Here is a 21,055-nt window from a genome sequence, read left to right as displayed (position 1 = left end):
TTTATAAAAATTGTAAAATATTTAAAATTTTGTAAAAATAATAATTTGCCACTTATTTTATGATATAAGGTTTTAATACTAAGACCTTGTGAAAAAAAATCATTTATAATTAAATTAAAATGAGTATTTATTATTAAAAATCAGAATTATAATAAATCAATTATGAATTAAAAATGGTATTATTATTGCAATTTAAATTTTTTATATAGGAGATTGGATTAAATATTGAAAGCATTTTTTGGAAATGAAAAAAAATTGAGAATTTTGGAGAGTGCCAAGAACGTGGGAATGGTACAAAAATGTGAGGACATTTTTGTGTTTTTAATTTAAAATTTTTTTGTGCCTAACTTCCATCATTTACAAGGATGATTAGTATATCTAAACAATATTGATGCTATTAGAAGTGTCAAAAAATTTAAAAATTAGAAAAAGTAGAGGGTACGAATGTAATCAGTCTTTTAAAACAATGTCATAACTATTTGGAGTGGAATTTTTTTTAAAAATAATATAAGTATTTATTGTTAATTAGTAATTGAAAATTGTATTATTAAATTTTTATTGTAAATTTGAATTTTTTTTTTTTTTTTGGGAAAAGATTGGATGAAATATTAAAAATAGGAAAAACAATATCAGGGCTAAAAAGAAATTGTATGATTTCAATCAATTCTAAGTGTAATTTGAGATCTTTCCAAAATTTTAATGTATCCTTTTTAAAATTTGTGGAGGATGTTTTTCATCATTCCTAAGCCTCATTAGTATGGTTTTCCTTTCACTATTCTATATCTACGTAGTACAAGTATGTTTAAAAAATACCTTATTTCAAGAATAAATTCTAAAAAAATGGTTTTTTTTTATCATAAATTATTAAATATATTTTTGAGTGTGAAAAATAGTTAAAACTCTTTTTTAAAACCATTGAAAACATGCTCTAAGGTTTTGATGAGGCGGTTGTTTTGAAACCACAGCCTACTATGCTTGTATTTTTAAGCAAAGCAAGTATATTCAGCCTTAGATTCCTTCATGAGTGCAAGTAATTATTATTGTTGACTCTACTGTCTACTCTAAACAAAAAAGCTTGTTACATTATTAGTTGGCTTTTCAATCATTCTAACGAAAAAGTGACCAAACAAAAAAAGAGAAAGAAAGAGGGGCAGGAACACGACGATGGCGCAACCTTTTTTCAAAAGCATGATCACGATCCGTGATTCCATTGTCCACCACTCAAGCAAAATTAAACTATGCAGCATTATGAAACAAAAGAAAAAAATGGAACTCAAAGACAAAAAAATGTATCTCTTTCATGCATTATAATAGTGTCCTCTCCATTGTGCCAATTAAAGCCCATTTCTTTTCCTTTCTTTTTGACTCACTTGAACGACACCATTTTTAGGGCTCCACCTCACCTACCATTTTAGTGGCAAACAAAAAAAAGAGAAAGAGAGAAAGAGGGAGGAACACGACGAAGATGGTGCAAACTTTTCCAAAAACATGATCACGACCCATGATTCCATTATCTGCTACTAAAGCAAAAATATGTTGAAAGAATAAAAATCTCTCTTTCATGCATTATAATGTGTTTTGGTCCAAATAGCCCAAACCATTTTTTGAAACTTAGGTTCAAATTGACCTCTTTGATGCCACGTAAACGTCATATCATTAAAAAATATATTTTTTTCATCATTTTAGTTAAAATCTCAGTTGACAATAATTGAAACTTTATTTTTAAACTAAAACCTCAATTCATAATTGATACTTTATTATTGAACTAAAGTCGCAGTTGTTAACTGAGGCTTATAATATATATAATCTTTTCACTCTCTTTTTGTTTTGGTCATGTATATCTAATGAAAGCCCTAAAGAACCACTTAATACTTGTCAAAACCAAGTAAGATTCAAGAATCAATCCATTACCAAAAAGAGATGGATCAACTAAAAAACGTGAGCATCCCTACGTAAGCTGTAAAATCAAACAAATAAAGTCAAGTTTTGGCTTTGTTATTGAATGATGGATTTTCATCTCAAGTATTGATATATTTTCATTAGTCTCCAGTGTATAGAAACTAGTAGCAAGTTGTATTCCTATTTTTATTGAAATTAAAGATATCTTCTCCATTGTTTTTTACTTTCTTTAGGAGGATTTTTTTTCACCGTGGTGGTGGTGGTGGTGCATCTTACTTCGACATTCTTGTATTAGTATTGTAATTTTTTGCTGGGTTGTAATTATTGTGAAAGAATTTTAAACATGTATAGGTGAAATATTCAATGTTCTCATAGGTATTAATTAACCATTCTCCACTTCATTGAGGTGTTCCTCAATAACTATTATTTGGCCCCCAATAAATGGTATGAAAGACCAAATCAAGATTTCTAGAAAAGCTAAGATGAAAAAAAGGCATACAAGAGGATTACAAAAGAAATTTTGATTCAATGTGAAGTTAATTGTTCTCTCATTAGAATGAGATACAAAAATTTTTAATTAATATATTTTTTTATAAAGAATATTAAATAAATTATTTTCCATGTTGATATGCCGTTGTAATATTATAAAATAAATAAATTTATTAAGAATATTTCTATAAATGTTATAAGTCATGGAAGGAAGACTACAAAGATGTGAGGAAGAATAGGAACAAAGGCTTACAGTTTAGGGTATAAATACAAGGAATGAGAAATATTCGTATTTCAAGGCTCAATAGTATTGACAAATGTCTCAAATTTCTATTTGAAATTATTTTTTAAAAAAATATATTTTGTTAAACAAAATAAATTTATAGGAGTGTTAATTGACGAAATTTGAAATCAATGGTGGTTGAGTGTATTTACACCAAACTTCAAGAGGTCTTAATGAAATTAACCCTTTGTTTAAAACACTTGCAGTGTTATAACGAATAGATAACAAAATATTATTATTGGCTTTGGGCTTAAATAGGCTTTGGGCTTTCTATAGTGGACTGTGGTGTTTTAAATGAAAACATCCTTTAAAGCAAACCTAAATTGATAAGCATTTGGGTTCGAAATAAAACAAATCCACTTAAAAATTCAGTTGGGCCTAAAGCCCAACAAGAGTTTTGATGTTGGGTCAAAACCTATTTAGAAAAACCTTAAAGGTTTGGTTTGGTTTGGCTTTCTATGAAAATATGGTTAGTTCGGTTTTTGCTATACATAAACCAATTATGTCGGTTCGATCGATTTTTGTTTGCTTCCAAAAACCAACCTAACCGATCTTGCTGTCACCATACTCAACAAGTAAAAGGAAGAAAGGGCATTCAAGTATATCTTTTCCCTTCAAGTCAAACGCAGCACAGAGAATATCTCAAAGGGAATAAAGACCAAGTTCAAACCATGATATCATTCCCAATTACATTCACAGAAAGAGAATTGCAAGAATAAATGGCAACAACCATGTCTATATGCCATGGCTCCATCCTAGTTCACGAGCTCGCTCCTCCCACAATGCTGAAAGCTTAAGTTCATCCACTAGGGCTGCTTCAGCTTTCTCCCTCGCTTCTTCGCATGTTTCTATTCCTATGCTGCATTTTTCTACTTCCTTTCTGTACTGTGAAGAGGCTTTCCTAACTTCCGTTGTTAGTTCCTTGGTGCGTTCCAGGCGGTCATCAGTTACATTTTTCTGGAGACGTAACTCCTCTGCTAGTAAAGCCAATCTCCCCTTCTTCATTTCTTCTTTCATGTCTGGGTCATGATCGCCACAATCTACACATAATGGTAATATAATGAAAATAAACTGAGCTTCAACAAAGAGAGAGAACTTAAATCTCAGAATCAAAGCAAATTTTCAAAGAAAATGGACACACACAACTATATAAAAGCAGTGATTCTCACCTAGAGTAATGGAGAAGGTGGTATCTGAATCACAGCCACAATCACATGAACCACATGAAGTTTGAGCTCTCGAACTCCCCTTGAAGTGCCAGTATAATGGTGGTCCTAAAATGCAACAAGCCAAACAAAAGCCCACCAAAACCATCACCAATTTCAGAATTCTTTGGTTGAATAACCTGTGGTATGAGGGACGAGCCATCTACTTCCAGGAGAAGCAATCCCCTACCCGACCCAAATTCTGGTCTGATTGAGAAAATGGAGAATACCCAGTTGAAGATATCTATCAAACATTCAGAATTTATTGTGACAGTTTGATATCATTTGAAGGGTGCCCAACTTTCATATGATAGCAAAATGAAGAACACTAATCTGAAGATATGGGTTAACATATTAGAATCCGACTCCAGCTCAAAACACCATACTGAAGATTCTGACATTCACCCCAGAAAGATTAAGGCTTAAGAGCACCCCCAAAGGTGAAAAATCATTTGGAGATTAGTGTCAGGCTATCAGAATGTGACTACAACTCAAATCATTGGCACACTTTAATTTCATTTATTGGAAGGACAACATATAATATGAAAAATTTGAACAGAAATCAATCTTTAGTATGTTTTCCAAGGAAACAAAGAGACCCATTTCCCAAGAAAGAGTAATGAAGTTTTGGGATTTGAGTTGCAGAGAGAGACAAAGATATATAAAGAGAGATTTGGCAGGACTTTAGGAATGAACCAATTCTTTTAAGGATGGCTTTTGCTTTAATAATTGCTTGTGTTTGTTTAGAGTAGCTTTGATGACTTTGATTTGCATTCATCGACTAGAGCTCCATGCCCTCTCCACTCCATTATCCTAACAAAAGTAAGTTTTGATTTTTATAGAATAAATTTATATTCTTATTTCCAATTCTAATAAGTAGTTCATATTTAGTAATGAACTGGAAATGAAATGGATTTTCCATGCTCATTCCCAATTCCAGCATTCCAAACAGGCCCAAGTTCAGTACCAGTAATGCATGCAAAGTCTCATTGATCAGCCTTTTGATTTTTCTGTTCATCCTTTCCTGAGATCTAAATGGGAGTGGGATACTCTAAGGTTCTTCAAACAGCTCAACATAAAAAGGCAATTGAATTGATTTTAACAGCAGATATAATTGCCAAAGAGGAGACAACAGTGAAGCAATATAGAAAGAGTTTACATTAATCCATAAATTTAGTTTCAATGCACTTTTGACACCATCAAAATTATCAGATCAATGCTGGTTATAACTTACAAGACCTACTGTTTCTGTCCAGTATTTACATGTACTGTTCTAAACTAAGCCCAAAAGGTATATTTTCAAGGGATGCTTCCAAATCAAATCCAATATTTATTAAAATTTCCCATCTCCAGTTTGCATACTGCCGGCAGGTCATGTCAGATAATGAATACAAAGAATCATAACCAAACTCTGGGGTAGTCTATGCACATTTATACAAAGGAATTGGACCATTTAGTTCATCGTTCTCTTCTTCATCACTGCTATCCGACTCTTGTAGATTTTCAAAGAAAGAATCAAGATACCAGGAACACTTTTCATTCCAATCACCTCTGTGAGCATGTGCCCGCCATTTTTGGTCAGCTATCATTTCATGGGAGAGTCCCCATTTTATCATCTCTTCTTCTGTGTGGTGGATTGCCAAGCTATATTCACCACCATTTCCTAACTGCATCACTTGAAATTCACAGTTCCCAAGATTATTTAGGCCCTCAAATTGCTCGACTGTCCACTTGAACCACTTCATGAGGAATACTCGTGAGGTTAGCCCGTGCGTTACAATGATGAAATTTAGGTCCCTTGAGGGTTCATTATGGAGCCTGTTCATGTCTATGTCTCTCCATAGTGATTCAAGAAAACCTGCAGTTTAGGTTGGGCTCATAAATATAATAATTTCAATGGTAGGAACAGTGAAACCAAAATAACAACAACCTTACCCTATCTGCAATTAAATGCAGGAAGATGCTTTCTTTTATGGTTCCTACTTTCTAGGAAAAAATTATCCCTTTTTTTCCAAATGAAAAACACAACAATTTCCCTAGTACAACCCATGACAAGGTAGCATCCCAGCATTTGATGCAGAGTATATGCTTTGTAGATTTTCCTTTCACCACTTTAGAATAAATAAATAAAAATTTTTAAAAAAAGAAGGAAACAGAAGTGATAAAAAACAACTTGAAATGGGGAGGAACAGTGCACAGGGTTTAAAAGACAACAAATAAAGCAGGTAGTCTGGCAGAAGCAGTAAGTTTCACATTTAGAACTAGCAGATTCTTGACTCAATCGTAGGTGTGTCATTCTGATTCTACATATGAGGAAACAATTAGTATATTCTAAAATTTAAAAGAAAAAAAAAAATTAAAGATGTGAAATTGAGTGACTACATTTTTCCTGATGATTACAGGAATTCTAATGCAGAGAAAATTTCATGACACCACACAGGTTTGCATTCCAGGCAGAAGTGCCATCACATCTTGACACCAACTATGCTTATAGCTTTCCATGACCTTAAAATATGATGTCAGCAAGCCCATTACAAGCAAACTATTGCAGTGAAACTAGGTAATGTTAAAAGTTTTGCAACCTCTCATAAAGTGGCTGGAAAAACAAACCATTGAACTTATCTAAACCAAAAGTTATGCTGACTTTAGCACCCACTGCATACTTCACGAACATATTCACTGGAGGAATGGGTGCCACATGTGATGTTGCCTTCTGAGTTTAGTTTCATCATCTACGGAAGGTAACATCATCTCCCACCAAATTAAAGCTTGAGCCCCCACCAAAGAAATGAAAATATAAAAACACAAAATATAAAGCACTGGCCACACGCCTAACTCTATCGCTGTCCCATTACTTCCAAGAGAAAGCCAAACATACTAACTGCTATGAGAAGATAAAAATCATTCCTGGTACGCAACTTCTCAGTGTGAAGTGCTTTACATATGTTTCTTCAAACATAGTGGATGGACATAAAAGTTCTGTGATTGAAAAAAAGCCAAGTAGGGCATCCTCGACTCAATGTTCTGGAATACAAATCAGTCAGTGGAGTTCAATCATTAGGATTCCCAGTCCGGGTAGCCAATTATATATGATGCAAAACATACTAAGTTGTGACATACGGTTTATTTAAAGGGTTAAGTCACTATGTAAATCAATAATCAGTGTATTTTTTAAATCTTTGTATTTTGTTTTCTCCACCTTTCTAACTCGACATAAGGATGTAAAATCTAACAACAATTACAGGGTTTTTCTAGACTCATCCCAACACAAACAAGCTTAGCTCAACCTCATTTCCAAGCTTGCTTGCTGATATTAGAGTTGAGCCTCAGAAAACTGCTAGACAACTCTTAGCTCAACTTCATCTCCAAGCTCATTATTCAGGTGAGCTGAGCCTCATCAAACTGCTAGACAACTCAATAGGCACACGAACTAATTCAGGTCAATTCAAGGGTCGCTTAATGTAGCTCATAAAAGCAAAGATCTAAGCTTGATTCTATTTTATTCTTCACCCGAAATCAAGTCCCAAGCGGCCACGGCTTGGCTGTGATTAACCATAAATCCCCAAACTACTCATAGTTCATTAAATGCACAATTGACTGGTCCACAATGCACGTTTCGTCTGGTGATTTCACAAGCTAATTTAACCTAAATAGCATTTCAAAAGTACTTTTTATGGATTTTCCAAGCAAAACCCAGATCAAATTTTACTTCAGACAATGAAAAAACGAATACTATTTGCCCTAAATAGCATTTTAAAAGTACTTTTTCCATGCTTTTTTAAAGCAAAACCCAGATCAAATTTGCTTGAGAAGAAAAAACCAATAAATCACACACCAACCCCGACAAAAGAAAACATCAAGATTGATGAAAAACACTTACTGGAAACGCGATCGTACACATCGGCAGCCGATTCGCCCTCAGGAAACCGATAAAAGAACCTCCCAAACCTCAACCTTGTCTCCTTGACGACCTTCATCCTCTCCTCCACCTGGAAATTCCCAAAATCCTGCTCCCTAATCCTACACTCCTCCCTCACTCCAATCACCCTCTTCTTCGAAAACGACCTCCCGATTTCGCTCAGCGTGGATCGCGTCCGCTCATAAGGCGACACATAAAAGTAAACCTTCCAGTCCCGGGACAGCCCGGAGATGATCTGGCGGATCCTCTCGCCGGCTTGCTTGGCCTGAACCAAGCCTTGTGGGGTTAGAGGGATTTGGTGGTCTGGGGTTGTGGTGTAGGCGGTGCCATCAAGATTCCCTGCGCTCTCGCCATGGCGCACCAGTATTATTCTCTTGGGCAATGGCTTGTGGGAGTGATGATGCTGTTGGTGGCTTATCATTTTGCCTCTGTTCTCAATGCTGCTGCTCTGATCTTTTCCCAACGCCTCTCTCTCCCTCTCCCTCTCCCTCTCCCTCCATCACCTCTATTTATAGCTTCCTTCTTTTTTCAGGACTTGCCTCCAACCCTTTTTCAGAATTTTTTATATGTATAACTTTTGTCAACTACTATTACAATTTTGCAAAATTTATTTTAGGATTTAAAAAATATTTATTAATTATATCATAGCATAAACTTGATAATTTTCCACAAAATAAGGAGAAATTGTAAGTTTATTAATAAATACTCTTCTATTATAGCTTTGCCTACAATGTTTACTTTTATTAGAAGTTGCTTCAACAAAGTACTTCCAAAAAACACTTTTAGTGATTTAAATCAAAATTTCCATATTTGACCCCAAATTTTCAGGATTAAAAATTTGAAAATATTTTAATATTTTTAAATTTTCTTTCTTAATTTTTGTGGGTATGTGATGATGCACACATTGGGTTGAAGAGGATTGGATTGAGAAGTTTGACAAAGGATGATGAGGTGTTTGGAATGTGGATGAAGTTTTCTAGTATTTCAAAAACAAGATCTTTATGGTCAAATTCTTCCAACCCCTGAAGCATTCTCAAAATGATTCCTTGGTCCAAAACATTTTCACACTTCCTTTACTGACTGGATTCCCATGAGGCTTGGTCATGATTCAAAGAACCACAGCTTCTATGGTCTTTTTTCTTCTCTTTTGGGTAAGGGCAGGGCCAAATCCAAACCGGGTTCACTTTTGACCTTTCAGCCAACTTTGTACGTCTTACAGGTGTCATTTTAGTTCAAATTAGTTATAAGGAGACTCTGTCCCATGTCTTATATTTATTTATTAGGACAGAGATAATCTATAGTATTTAAAATGGCTAAGCCTGGTCTGCCAGGTCATGGGTGGGTTGGTATTTTAACCTCAAGATTAGAGCTGATTCAGCTCAATATGAGACCGAGGTGTCAGAGACTATGACAGTAGTTGATTAAAAAATATTCTTAATTGTCTCTTAAGATGGATTACTAGCCATTGAAATACAACTTGGATATGCTTTTTTATTAGATTTTTCCCTTTGAAAATAAAGTTGGTATATGAGTTTCTACCTCTTGCAAAAAGCTCTTTTTCAATTCGATATAGATTTCAGATATTTGTTTTGATAATTTTATTAGAAAAGTTTTTATGAAAAAAATATTGTTTTTCAAAAAAATATCTAAAAAAATATTTTGTATTCAATAAAAATAACATTATTTTTTAAAAATTATAACTATAATTCTAGTTTAGAGGAATTAAAATCCTAACGAGACTTAAATTTAATTTTCATATAATAAATTTTTATTTTTATTTTTATTTTAATGAACACATTCATGAAATGAAATGAAATTAATTATTGAGATTAGATTCAAATTATTTATTTACTTTTTTATTTTTAGGAAACACAATATTTATAGAGTTTATGCTTTGGTAAATTATTTTTTTAAGTTTGACTAAAATTAGAAAACTATTATTTTATGGTTAACACACAAGACTTTCAATTAATATGGGCTTTACAATGAAGAAAAAAAAAAGTAAAGAAAAATAGAAAAAAAAATGTATTGGGTTTTAGAGAGAGAAAAGTTCAAAGAGTTATAAGTATGTAATTTTAAAGGTAAATTTGATTTTTTTTACCTTTTTAATGTTACGATGATTTGGGTTGTTGCTCCTGCTCGGGAATAGGTCCATATGTGGGTTTAAGAGAAAAACTTCGACTCCCAACTTTTCTTAATTAGGGAGTTGTTATTTTTTAATGTTAACAATTAATCTACGAATAATCTTGTGAAAAATAAAAAAGTTTCAGTTGATGCCACCATTAGACACGTAAGTTTTGTCTTATCTATTTTTCTTATTGCATTTGGGTATATTATGACATTTTTCAATAAATAATATCAATGCTTTCATATACTTGACATTAATTTCTAATTCTCATTTATATTGTCTACATTTCAAACATGCTAATTAGAAAGTGGTGGGGGTTTTGGAGATGGACTTATCCTTAGCACCATGGAGACACGTTGTTCCTCTCCTAATTGAATTGGGATGTGGATTCACGTAGAAAAAGACATGCCTTCTCTCCATTTTGGTGTGTCAGGGTGGTAAGTTGGGCATAGACATATGGAAATGGATAAGCAAATGGTCCATTCACCTTAGATGTAGTGGAGTGTGACTCACAAAACTTAGCCTTCTCGTTTCATCTATGATCTAACACGATATCAACACCAGATTTTGACACTTTCTGTTGCCTTCTCTTCCAAGCTGACGGCAAGTGAATCAAGCTATGAACAGACTTTAAGAAAAGGTTTGCCCTACTTGGGAGGAAAAGTGAACTTGCAGATTCCCTTGGCTCTTACAAAACAAAAAAAACTATGAACCTCCTCCCAACATTAAAGGAAGGGAAGAATGGAAAGGTAAAATAATGATTAAGAGGGATGATTCGATCAATATATAATTTTTTTTTATAATAGTTATTTAGTACCATAAATTTCCTAGAAAAAAAATGAATGACACTCCAAATAGGTGTAATGAAATTAAACGTACAAATCTTAAAAGATTTATGAATAAAATCAAATACTAAGTAAGAATTTGTTCATGGGATTGAGTAGCTATCATTGTCAATGATAAATCACAAAGATTTGGAAAAAAAAAACACAAAATAAATAAATAAATAAATAAAATGGAGAAAGAAGACAAGGGGTTATCACATTCAATGCTGGATGTCATTTTCCACGGATCCAAACACCTTTGCCACCTCTCCGATTCAAAATCCCACAAAGTGGGAACATTGATAATATCAACGTGGGTCCATTTTTTTGAATTCCAACTGTAAAATGTCAAAAACGTCCTCTTTTTTCTCTTCGTTGCCGCCCCTTATTCAGAGAAGAACAAGGCAACACTGTTGCATCGAAAAACAGTTATCCTCAAGAGCCGGAAATTTCGGCCTCTCCAAATCTGAAATTGTTTTCTATTTTGGTTTTTCGGTAATTACCCTTGTCGTTTTCTGGACCGGTTCGGCTCAATTAAACTTTAATGCGTGAGATGTGTCCAGTCTTTCTCAATTTGGAACATCAGAGGACGCCCTCATTTTTTCTTCTATTTCTCGGTTTTGTTTCGGAAACTTTGAAGTGATGAAATCAATTTGGTGGTTTTTTGAAATGGGTTTTTTTTTCCTACTCTAATTTAAAAAACCCAATCGTGGATTTTTGTATAAATCGCCATTGTTAGAGAAACAAGAAAAAAGTGACCATGTTGAGAAACCGAGCTTTCTAATCTGGTCTCTGGTTGGTTTAATCCGTTTTTTTCCTTCTTTTTTTCCAAAGATATTAAAGGAAAGGTTTTGTTTGTTTTTTTCAAAGGGATTTTGTTTTGTTATTGTTTTTGTTTTTATTTCCTTTGCAACTCAGAGAAAGCATTAACGGCATTGCTAGCAAAACCCAGAAAAAAGTATTGTGTTAGACTATAGAGCTTATTTTTCAAAATTCGGCTCTAAATTTATTGTTGTTGTCGTTGATTTTTTTATTTATTTATTTATTTAATTTTAATTTGGTTTTCTTCCAATGGGTTTTGCATTAGAATTTGCAAATTTTACAGAAGAATGTGTATCCTAGAGGAGAAGATGATGAAACTGAAGTGATTCAATTGTCCAAAAGAAGTTGACATGGGGAAGTTCCTCAGTGGATTTGTATTACCCATACTGCTTTTGACAGGTGATCACAAGTCTTGTCTTACAAAGTTCTGTTGGATGATTTCTTCATTCTCTGTGTCTTAGTTTTTAATTTTTTTTTTATTTGTCTCTTTAGTTGCTGAGAAGACCTAGGGGAGGAAGATAAGAAAAATTTTGAACGTTGAAGGAATGATAAACTCACACTAAAACATTTTGATTTTTTTCTTTTCCTAGCTTTTTTCAGCAACTAAATGCAGCATTAGAGTTTGTGGACTGATCTAATTTCATTTCCAAGGGAAAATGCTATCAAGCATTTGCACAGATTGGACTAGGCGAAAAATCCACCTTTCTTACTCTTTATATTGAAGTGATATTCAACTTCTATAAGTTTCAAACAGAGGCGGATAACAAAAAGTTTGAGAGACTTGATTGCTCTTAATACATGGATGAATTATGTGTTGCATTTGTGCTATATGAGATCGAAATTTATCTTGGAGAAGTAGAACAGAGAACAGAGATCAAAAGTTGAGGGATAGAATTTTTTTGTTGATAAGGTGGTAGATGCATGGCTCTGAAATCTAGCATGCAAAGAAGACTAAAAAATGCACTAATAGGTGGGAAAATTCTGTTCAAGTTGAAGGGGCAATGAGGACAAAAGGAAGGCAAAAAAGAATGTGGATTGAATGGGTGGGAAATAATATAACTATACACGATTTAATCTATGATGTTATGGTTTTGGGTCTTGTTAGTGAAGAAATACGTCTATAGCTGATTCTAGGTATGACTATAAGGTTTAGTTGAATATACTAGATAAATTCTGCATATTTGATGATTTGATTGTTAATGATTGGGGACAAGAATCTTTCTTTTCCACCACCAGAAATTTTTTGATGACATAATAGTTGTAGACAATATTTGTGGATCATTTGGTGCTTTGAATCGTATATGCAAGGTCATTTCAATTAGTTGGAAGGCTGAGTTATGGGTGTTCACAAAGAAACTTTATTGGATCCCAGAGGAGGTTGTGGGTTGGTTTATAGGCTCTTTATCCATTTCATACCTTGACTTCTTAATAGAATTGAGTTTCTTTTGAATGAGTATTCAATTGGTCTCTGGCTTGACACTTCTACCATTAGTTGATGATTTCATTGTCTAAAAAAAAAAAAAAAAAAAAAAAAACAAACAAAAGTGACTATAGTAATGTGTACCTATTTACACCTTTAACGTGAGATTTTTGCTTGGATGTTTGCCGTTACAGTTTTTTTCCCTCCTAGATTTCTGAGACATTTCCCAACTTTCAGCTTCTCTTATAGAGTCCATTGTGCAATATGTTATTTTTAGCCGCCATCCCAAGCTCAAAATAGCATCCATCTAAAATTTTTGGTCAATTACACAATATGAGACATCAATGGATGGTTGTACATATGAAAGTGTAGAAACTTTCATAAAAATTGGTCAAAAGAATTTATAGTATATTTGGTAGTTTGAAAAGGGTTGTTCCATATAGGAAGGGGAAACATGGACTTTGATTAAAATAGGAAAAGGTAAATCTAATTTCAAGTGCATCAAGAAAAAGGATATTCTAGAACCTTTTCTTTTGATAGTCAAACAAAAATTTCACGAATAGTGCTAAGCAAAAAGGGCATACCAAGGCATACAAGATGTTCAAGAATCTTTTATTGCAAGCTTTGACGTTCAAATGGTCAATTAGTATCACAAGAACCATCATCCAGAATGTATCATTTCCTAAGGAGTTAATTTATTTAACTATAAAAAATATTTTCAAATATCCATAGAATCGTAATCAAAATACCCAATTTTTGTGGACAAAATCTAGAGAATACATTATCTTTTCTAAGAATGTTAGTTGCAGTTGCCTTTTGATTTTGGCCCGTGGGCACAATGGCTCTCGATTAAAGTTGTTAACAATTCTTAATATGGTAATTCCATGAGGCTATAAACATATTTCCTGTTAGTGGAAAGTACATGTTAATTTCAATCTAGTATTGTGGCTTCATCCAATTAAATTTTTTTTTTTTGCTTTATTTTATTTTCTAATGTAGCAATCTAGAAGCTCCATTGAGAGGTCTTGTGATTTTATTTATATCATTCTTGTTGTCATGTATTTTCCAGACATTTGAATCTACACAAACACTGACACAACCTTTTCTTTTCTAAATATACCAACTTGCTTATAATGTTTCCCTCCATTTTTTTTTAATCTGCTTCAAACAGGTGCTTTACTTGATTGGAGTTTAATATCTCTGGTCGATTTGCTAGCTTTTCTTTTTATTCAATTCTTTGCTCCAAAAATTGGTAAGCCATTCCATTTCTTATTGTCTATTATTGTTTTTTTTCTTGTTGTTGTTGTTGTTATTATTATTATTATTATTATTATTATTATTATTATTATTATTCTTATAGTTTTTTTATGTGGATGATAAACAAGAGAAATTGTATTAGCGGGAAAAGAATTAGATGCCAGTGAATATGAGCTATCTTTCAAGCTCAACACAAAGGAACGAGCCTAAGAGATCAAATAGTACAATTGGACACCAAGAGATGTCCTGAGAAACTTAAATTAGATTAGATTTATCAATTTTTTACATACTTTGTTGTAATTCAATTGTTCTTTGGGAGAGGGTGGCTACATGGACTTGAAAAGGATGAAAGGCACATCTACAATTATATGTGTGATTTCTATTGAGGGGAAGAATTTCTAGATTAGTCGAATTTTAGATATCTCCATACTTCAGAAAGATGAGTGTGAAAAAATTGAAAAGAATAAAGGTTTAGTTTCCCTCACTCTCTAGTAAGATGCACACAAAAAGAAGGGAAAAGGAATAAAAAATGGAGTAAAGGGCTAAAGATGTTTGTGCAATCATGGATATGAAGATTCTAGCTGAAGGCTACACCTCGTTTAGTCTTTGAGAAAAATTAGACTTAATGGTGACCTGATCCCCCCACCAAAAGGTAGCTGCTGTTTCTAGCGATAATTGGCATGCAAATCATTTGTTGATGCAACATCAATGTCCACAGATTGGAGCTACATTATTTTATATATATTTTTTTGATAGGCAAAAGAGAAAATATAGTAAAAGTGCCTAAAAGGAGGCACAACAATGAGGTATTTTATACTATATGTATACCATAGCAACTGTGTTTTTTAAGGTATGTTCGCACATTTATACTAAGCCTTGCTGATGGCTTGCATTAGTCACTTCTAAGGCTTAAAATGTATCTGTTAAAGTTGACCTGACCTGCCATCCAATTGATTTGAGTGTTATTTGATGGTCAATAACATGAACCAGAAAAAATTGTCCTCAACCCTCTGCATGTGCCCTTGTGTATAAGTTATAAGGTATAATATTTATTGAAGTAGTGTTTTGCTTTTCCTCTATCGTCCAATTGAATTCTTAATGCACAGGGTTGCGAAAGAAAATAAAAAACAATTATAAGGAAATGAATATGATTTAGCTCACCATCCTTATTCAGTTGTGATCAGGTGTATTTTCACAGGTTAAAAGAAAAAAAGAAAAAAAAAGAAAAAGCAAAAAGTACAAGGAAAAATTCTGATATCCATGGTTATGTCTTATGTACTGAATGTCTTTTGTTCTACATCCTTCTTGGAACTTCTTGTAAGCTTTGCCAACTGCTGATGGGGATTTCAAATGGGCTGCGATTGATTCATTTACCCATGTATTGATGAACGAAGGGCTTCTATGTAAAATGAGTCATGTCTTTCTATGTTGCACTGATCTTTCTGAAATTGATATCTTATGGTATAAATAGATCCATAGGCCACTTGGTCCATAAGGATTAGCATCTCAAAAGTTTTACTTATTAAGTTGTTTCCAGAGAAATTTTGGTTAATATAAAAAACAATGGTGATACAACTACTTGTAACTCTCATATTCCTACAGAACACTTCATTTTTCATTTTTTTTCTTCACATATTTCTTGCAGATTTTGGCTGATTCTAATAAATTAATTGCAACAAGCGTTGACCACAAAATGCCTATGATAATTTGGATTGGGGTTTTTTTGATCATTTGCTAGAGAGAAAAGGGTTTAGCACAAAATGGAGGTCTTGGATGAGAGGTTGCTTGTCTTCAGTAAGTTTTGCAATCCTAGTGAATGGAAATGCCAAAGAATGGGTTAAAACTAGAGTTTGAAGACAAGGGGATCCTCTTTTCCCCTTCCTTTTCACCATTGCAGCTAATGTCATAAGTAGGATGATGCTCAAATCAGAGGATAGTGATTTTCTAGAGGGCTTTATAGTGGGTAGGAATAGAACTAGAGTAGCTCTTTTACAATTTGAAAATGATATCATTTTTTTCTCTAGAATATTTATGGAAGACCTGCAAAAACTCAAGTTAATCTTGTAGGTATTTGAGCAATTTTTGGGCTAAGGATTAATTTAGATAAGAGCACTATCTCTGGTATCAATACAAGTGAGTATTAGGTCTCTAGTTTGTCTTTGATGCTTGGTTGTAAAGTTTCAGATTGATCCTTATTTTATCTGGGTCTTTCTTTAGTAGGGAATCTGTTGGCAAGCGAATTTTGGGATTCAATAGTGATAGAATCTAAAAGGAGACTGGATGAGTGGAAAGAAGCATTTTTGTCTTTGGGACAAATAACATTACTTTAGTCTTGCTTGTCTGATATCCCTTGCTATTTCTTATCTCTTTTCATGATTCCATTATCAATAGCTTCAAAGATTGAGAAATTGCAAAGGGATTTTCTTTGGTTGGGGGCTAGGGAGGGTAAAAAAGATCATCTAATAAGTTGGGACATAGTGTGTAGGCCAAAGGAGTTTAGAGGTTTGGGGTTCGGGAAGACTGTTCTGCAGAATCATGCTCTATTAGGGAAGTGGTTATGAAGGTTCCCTAAGGAAAGTTTTGCCATTTGGAATCAAGTTATTTCGAATATTTATAGGACACATCCTAATGGATGGGATGCCAACATTTTAGTCAGATGGTTACATCAGTGCCCTAGGAAGGCCATTGTACAAGTTTTTCAGGATTTTTCTCCACATATCTATTTTGTAGTGGGCGATGAGGAGAAAATTGTTTTTGGGAATATTTGTAGTGGGAAAATCAACCTTTTTGTTCACAATTTGCAGGACTTTATAGAGTTACCACTTTAAAAAACCTCACCATCTCAACAATCCTTGGCAATTCTTCTTCTTCTTCTTCTTTGTCTTGGAACTTGAACTTTCATTGCAACCTAACATATTTGGAAATTGAGAGCCTTGAAAGGCTTATGTCTTCACTCAACCTAGTGCACTAGTCTCTTTTTGTCCTATCTATGAGAGCTTGGTCTCTTTCCATTTTAGGTTTATCCTTGGTAAAATCTTTCTTTTTGGCCTTGTCCAATTTATCATTTTCAAATCTGTTGTTTCTAGCCAAATTTCAAAAGTTCCATCTAAAGTTAAGGCTTTAGCATGGTTAGTGGCGCACAAGAAGGTGAACACCGATGACCTGCTATAGTTGAGAAGATCTTACAAATCTCTTAACCTTGAATAGAGCATCTTATGTGTGGGGAGTGGAGAGTCGGTTGATCATCTTTTTCTACATTGCCTGATTACTTTAGGGTTATGGTACAAGTTATTTAGTCTAGTGAGGATGGATTGGGTTCCGCCTAGGAGCATATGCGACATGATGATCATCTCTTTTAGAGGTTTAGGGAGTTCCGTTAGAGGCAAGACCCTTTAGCAAATCGCTTGTCTCACCTTGCCTTGGATCGTGTGGCAAGAGAGAAATGCTAGGATCTTTAAGGAAAAGTTGAGGATGGTAGAGACATTGTGGGATCTACTTCATTTCTATTCCTCCTTATGGGCTTCTTGTACTACTACATTTACAGACACTCCTCTCAATGTTATTCAACTTATTTGGTGTTTGCCTTGTAATTAAAAAGGGGTGAACAACAATAAGAGGAGCTTTGATTGGTCTTGATAAATAGCCATGGTTGGACTAGTTTTTGTATAGGTTTCCTTATATAATGGAGGAGCTTAAGTCATATTCTGATCAGATTCTTGTATTTTGTGGGGAGGATCCCTCATCCTTCTCTTGCACTTTTTATCAATATACACTATATTATTGTTTCTGATAAAAAAAAAAAGAAAAAAAAGCATTGACCACAATGTTTATAACTGGCCGAAGAAAGTAGTTAATGAGTAGATATATACCATTGTTGTAGATATATACCATAATTGCCATATTATGTAATTAGTTAACTACGTGTTGGAAAAAAATTCTGCAATTAATGTAGTTAATGAGCAGATATCATCGGTTATCCAAAATGGAATGTCAGTGAGCAGAATTTTCATCTGTTTCATCATGTAAGTGTTTTTTCTGTTTGTTATTTTGATGACTCTGATTATAAATGTTTTCTTTTTTTGACATTCAATAGGTTTTCGTTTTCAGAGGCGGTATCTGCTATCATGGTGCATGCTTATCTTTTCCTTCTTGGCTATTCTTTCACATGCTATATTTTATATTATTTGGGCTGTTGAGGGGATCAATGGAGTGTAGCAGATGCTCAGTGGGCAAAGCTGATGGGTTATTTAAGGTAGAAACTCATATTTAACAATATCTAAGTTTTTTTTTGTCCTCTTCTTTTTCTTTCATGCCAGCATTATTTTTAATAAAGTTTTCCCAATTTTGCATGGTTACTTCTCTATGCAAATCCTCCAGCACATGTTAAAGTGGAATGGTCTTTCAGGGTTCAGTCTTGGAGGTGTCCATCAGTAATATATTTCTTGGTCATACAACTATTAGTGGCTTCTGTTGCTCTGCTTGAAATCTATGGGAGTAAATTTGGTCTGGATCATCACCGAAATTCCTGTCTGGGGCATTTGTTTTCTTCCATTGAACGCATAGGTTTGTCACTGTAAAATCAAGTTCTTTCTTATGCATAAAATTAATTAATTATGCATTTTCTATTTTGTTTTCTACATCTGGACATATTCTACAATTCTTTCACAGTTCATTTGGGATGTCCGGTGTTTCTACATCCATTTTGAAGATCTACACAAACAGGAATGGAAAGTTATTGGGTGAAGTAAATCAATCTGAGGGTCATTAACTAATGAAAACACTTAAGTTTCTATAAATGTTTTTTGTAGGAACTGGACATTTCATTGAAGAAAAGAATTCAAAAGAAGGATGAGTCCCAACATGGACACATACAAAAGAAAAATGTTACTGATCAAAAGGCCAAAAAAAAAAAAAAAACCTGAATGATGAGCTGTCTTTAAGAATAGAAAAATATAATGCAAAAATAGAGGCATATCAATAGTAAATGCCACTTAAGGTCCTGTGGACTATGGAATAAAACCATCCCAGGGCAAGGACATAAAATCTCTCACAAACTATTTGCCCAGGTTGCGTTCCATTTGTCTAGCTGGCCAATTGCTTGATTGCCTTGTGGAAGGATCCGCGTAAAGGAGCACCTCAAAATCTTTGCCATAGCAATGGTCTTGCAGATCGACGAGTCTAACCTCCAATGCCTTTTCTTACCTTGAGAGACCCCAGGGAGAATGGTAGATTGATCCCCTTTCACCTCCAAATTGTTAATGCCTATGGATTTTGTCTCTGTCATCCTGTGCAATAAGTTTAAAATGTCGGCCTCAATATCAATCCTGGCCTAGCTGGCTGCAGAAAACTTTTACCAAATTACCCAAATGATGTCTAAAAGTACCTCCAGTGCCCATTTATCTTGGTTTCCCACAGTCACTGAAGTTAAGGTTAAGACTGTCAGAGACTCATCTTGATTCCTAAGTTTCTCGTATTAATCTTGTAAATCTCCCTCCAATCAAGTATAAAACTCATAGGAAGTTTGTGCAACATGAAAGCTCAAGGTGTTTGTTAAGGTCTTAGTTCTCAACCAAGTGGGTGGACTCTTAGGATTTCAAATTATAAATTTCATCTGAAATCTTGACTTTCTTTCAATTGTCGTTGGTCTCTCTCTCTCTCTCTCTCTCTCTCTCTCTCTCTCTCTCTCTCTTGCTCGCTCTCTTTTAAATTTCAGAATAATCAGATAAATGGCAGTTTCTCTTCATCTGAGGTGACAAAATACCATATCAAACTTAAAAGGATTCCTTATGTTTCATCCATCTGTATTTCTACAATTAGATTTCTGTCATGCTTTAAATTAAGTTCATAAGCATTGGTCACCATGTTATTTTTGTGTTAATCATGCCTTGGATGCTGATTTTGGCTTCTTTTCTTATTTTCTGCATTGAAGGTTCTCATCTGAGGGTTCTATGCTGCTTATTACTGCCTGCTGTACAGCTTGTTGTTGGGATTAGCCACCCGTCATGGACTTCTTTACCATTTTTTATTTGTAGCTGTAGTGGGCTTGTTGATTGGTCTTTAACAAGCAACTTCTTAGGTCTTTTTCGGTAAGCATTTTGTGACTCCTTTTTTTTACTACATGGTACTGCTTATTTTGATTAACATCAGTTGTTATTGATCTGACTGATTTTCATTTATCCATATGGATTTGAAGGTGGTGGAGGTATCTTTTATTGTATGCAGGCTTAAACATGGCTGTGCTGTATGTATATCAGCTTCCAATCGAATTTACTAAGACATTTATGTGGGTTGCTAATTTCCTTGGGCTTTATAAAATATCTGCAGAGTCAGAGTGGTCAGAAATTTGTTCTGGTCTTTCCCTTCTGTTTTTCTACTACATGGTAAGCATATCTTGTTTCAATTTTATGCCTGTTTCATGTGCTTGCAAATTCCCTTGTAGAAGTGCACTGGTTAATATCTAACCCACATTCCATAATATAGTTCATATACTTTCCTTTGGTTCCACTCTTCTGTTAAGAGTCTTTTGGATGCTACAATGATGCTTTGGAATGTGAGCTGATTTTATTTTAATTAATGTGATCATAACCCATTACTAGAAGTTTGAGAGGGATATTAATCTAATATGTTTCTCTTATTCTTTTATCTTTTATGGAAAATCTAATCCTCCAGTAAGCTATGTGATTGTCCACCTTGAAACATTTAAGTTTTAGCTTACGAGCAAATGATCAATAACCCCAACAATTAGTGGTCTCAGAATCTGTAGGTTAGCGCAACTAGATGAGTTTGAAAGTGTGAGTTTATTCTGTCCC

At 33.9% G+C, this 21,055-nt stretch overlaps 3 protein-coding genes across 3 annotated transcripts in view; 1 reads left to right on the top strand and 2 right to left on the bottom strand.

Moving 5' to 3' along the window:
* Positions 1 to 3,406: 3,406 nt before the first annotated feature.
* LOC117930594 lies at positions 3,407 to 4,039 on the bottom strand. The gene is made up of 2 exons (XM_034851228.1): positions 3,841 to 4,039; positions 3,407 to 3,711 (listed from the first exon to the last, which is right to left on the bottom strand). The coding sequence occupies exons 1-2, from the start codon at positions 4,037 to 4,039 to the stop codon at positions 3,407 to 3,409; spliced, it is 504 nt and encodes a 167-aa protein (XP_034707119.1).
* Positions 4,040 to 5,011: 972 nt separating this feature from the next.
* Positions 5,012 to 8,298, bottom strand: LOC117929524 (phosphoglycerate mutase-like protein AT74). The gene is made up of 2 exons (XM_034849830.1): positions 7,757 to 8,298; positions 5,012 to 5,734 (listed from the first exon to the last, which is right to left on the bottom strand). The coding sequence occupies exons 1-2, from the start codon at positions 8,214 to 8,216 to the stop codon at positions 5,298 to 5,300; spliced, it is 897 nt and encodes a 298-aa protein (XP_034705721.1). The 5' UTR covers positions 8,217 to 8,298; the 3' UTR covers positions 5,012 to 5,297.
* A 2,834-nt stretch (positions 8,299 to 11,132) lies between these two features.
* Positions 11,133 to 21,055, top strand: part of LOC117931100 (piezo-type mechanosensitive ion channel homolog) — a 31,718-nt gene continuing 21,795 nt past the window's right edge. The window contains 8 exon segments of the mRNA XM_034851973.1: positions 11,133 to 11,242; positions 11,835 to 11,968; positions 14,161 to 14,241; positions 18,340 to 18,438; positions 18,441 to 18,498; positions 18,652 to 18,809; positions 20,176 to 20,332; positions 20,440 to 20,626. Of these exon segments, the coding sequence (XP_034707864.1) occupies positions 11,920 to 11,968; positions 14,161 to 14,241; positions 18,340 to 18,438; positions 18,441 to 18,498; positions 18,652 to 18,809; positions 20,176 to 20,332; positions 20,440 to 20,626 (789 nt within the window). The 5' untranslated portion in view covers positions 11,133 to 11,242; positions 11,835 to 11,919.

The sequence above is a fragment of the Vitis riparia genome, chromosome 14, assembly GCF_004353265.1.
Source record: "Vitis riparia cultivar Riparia Gloire de Montpellier isolate 1030 chromosome 14, EGFV_Vit.rip_1.0, whole genome shotgun sequence".
In the NCBI taxonomy this organism is placed as follows: Eukaryota; Viridiplantae; Streptophyta; class Magnoliopsida; order Vitales; family Vitaceae; genus Vitis; species Vitis riparia.
This window is presented reverse-complemented; position numbering and strand designations above follow the sequence as displayed.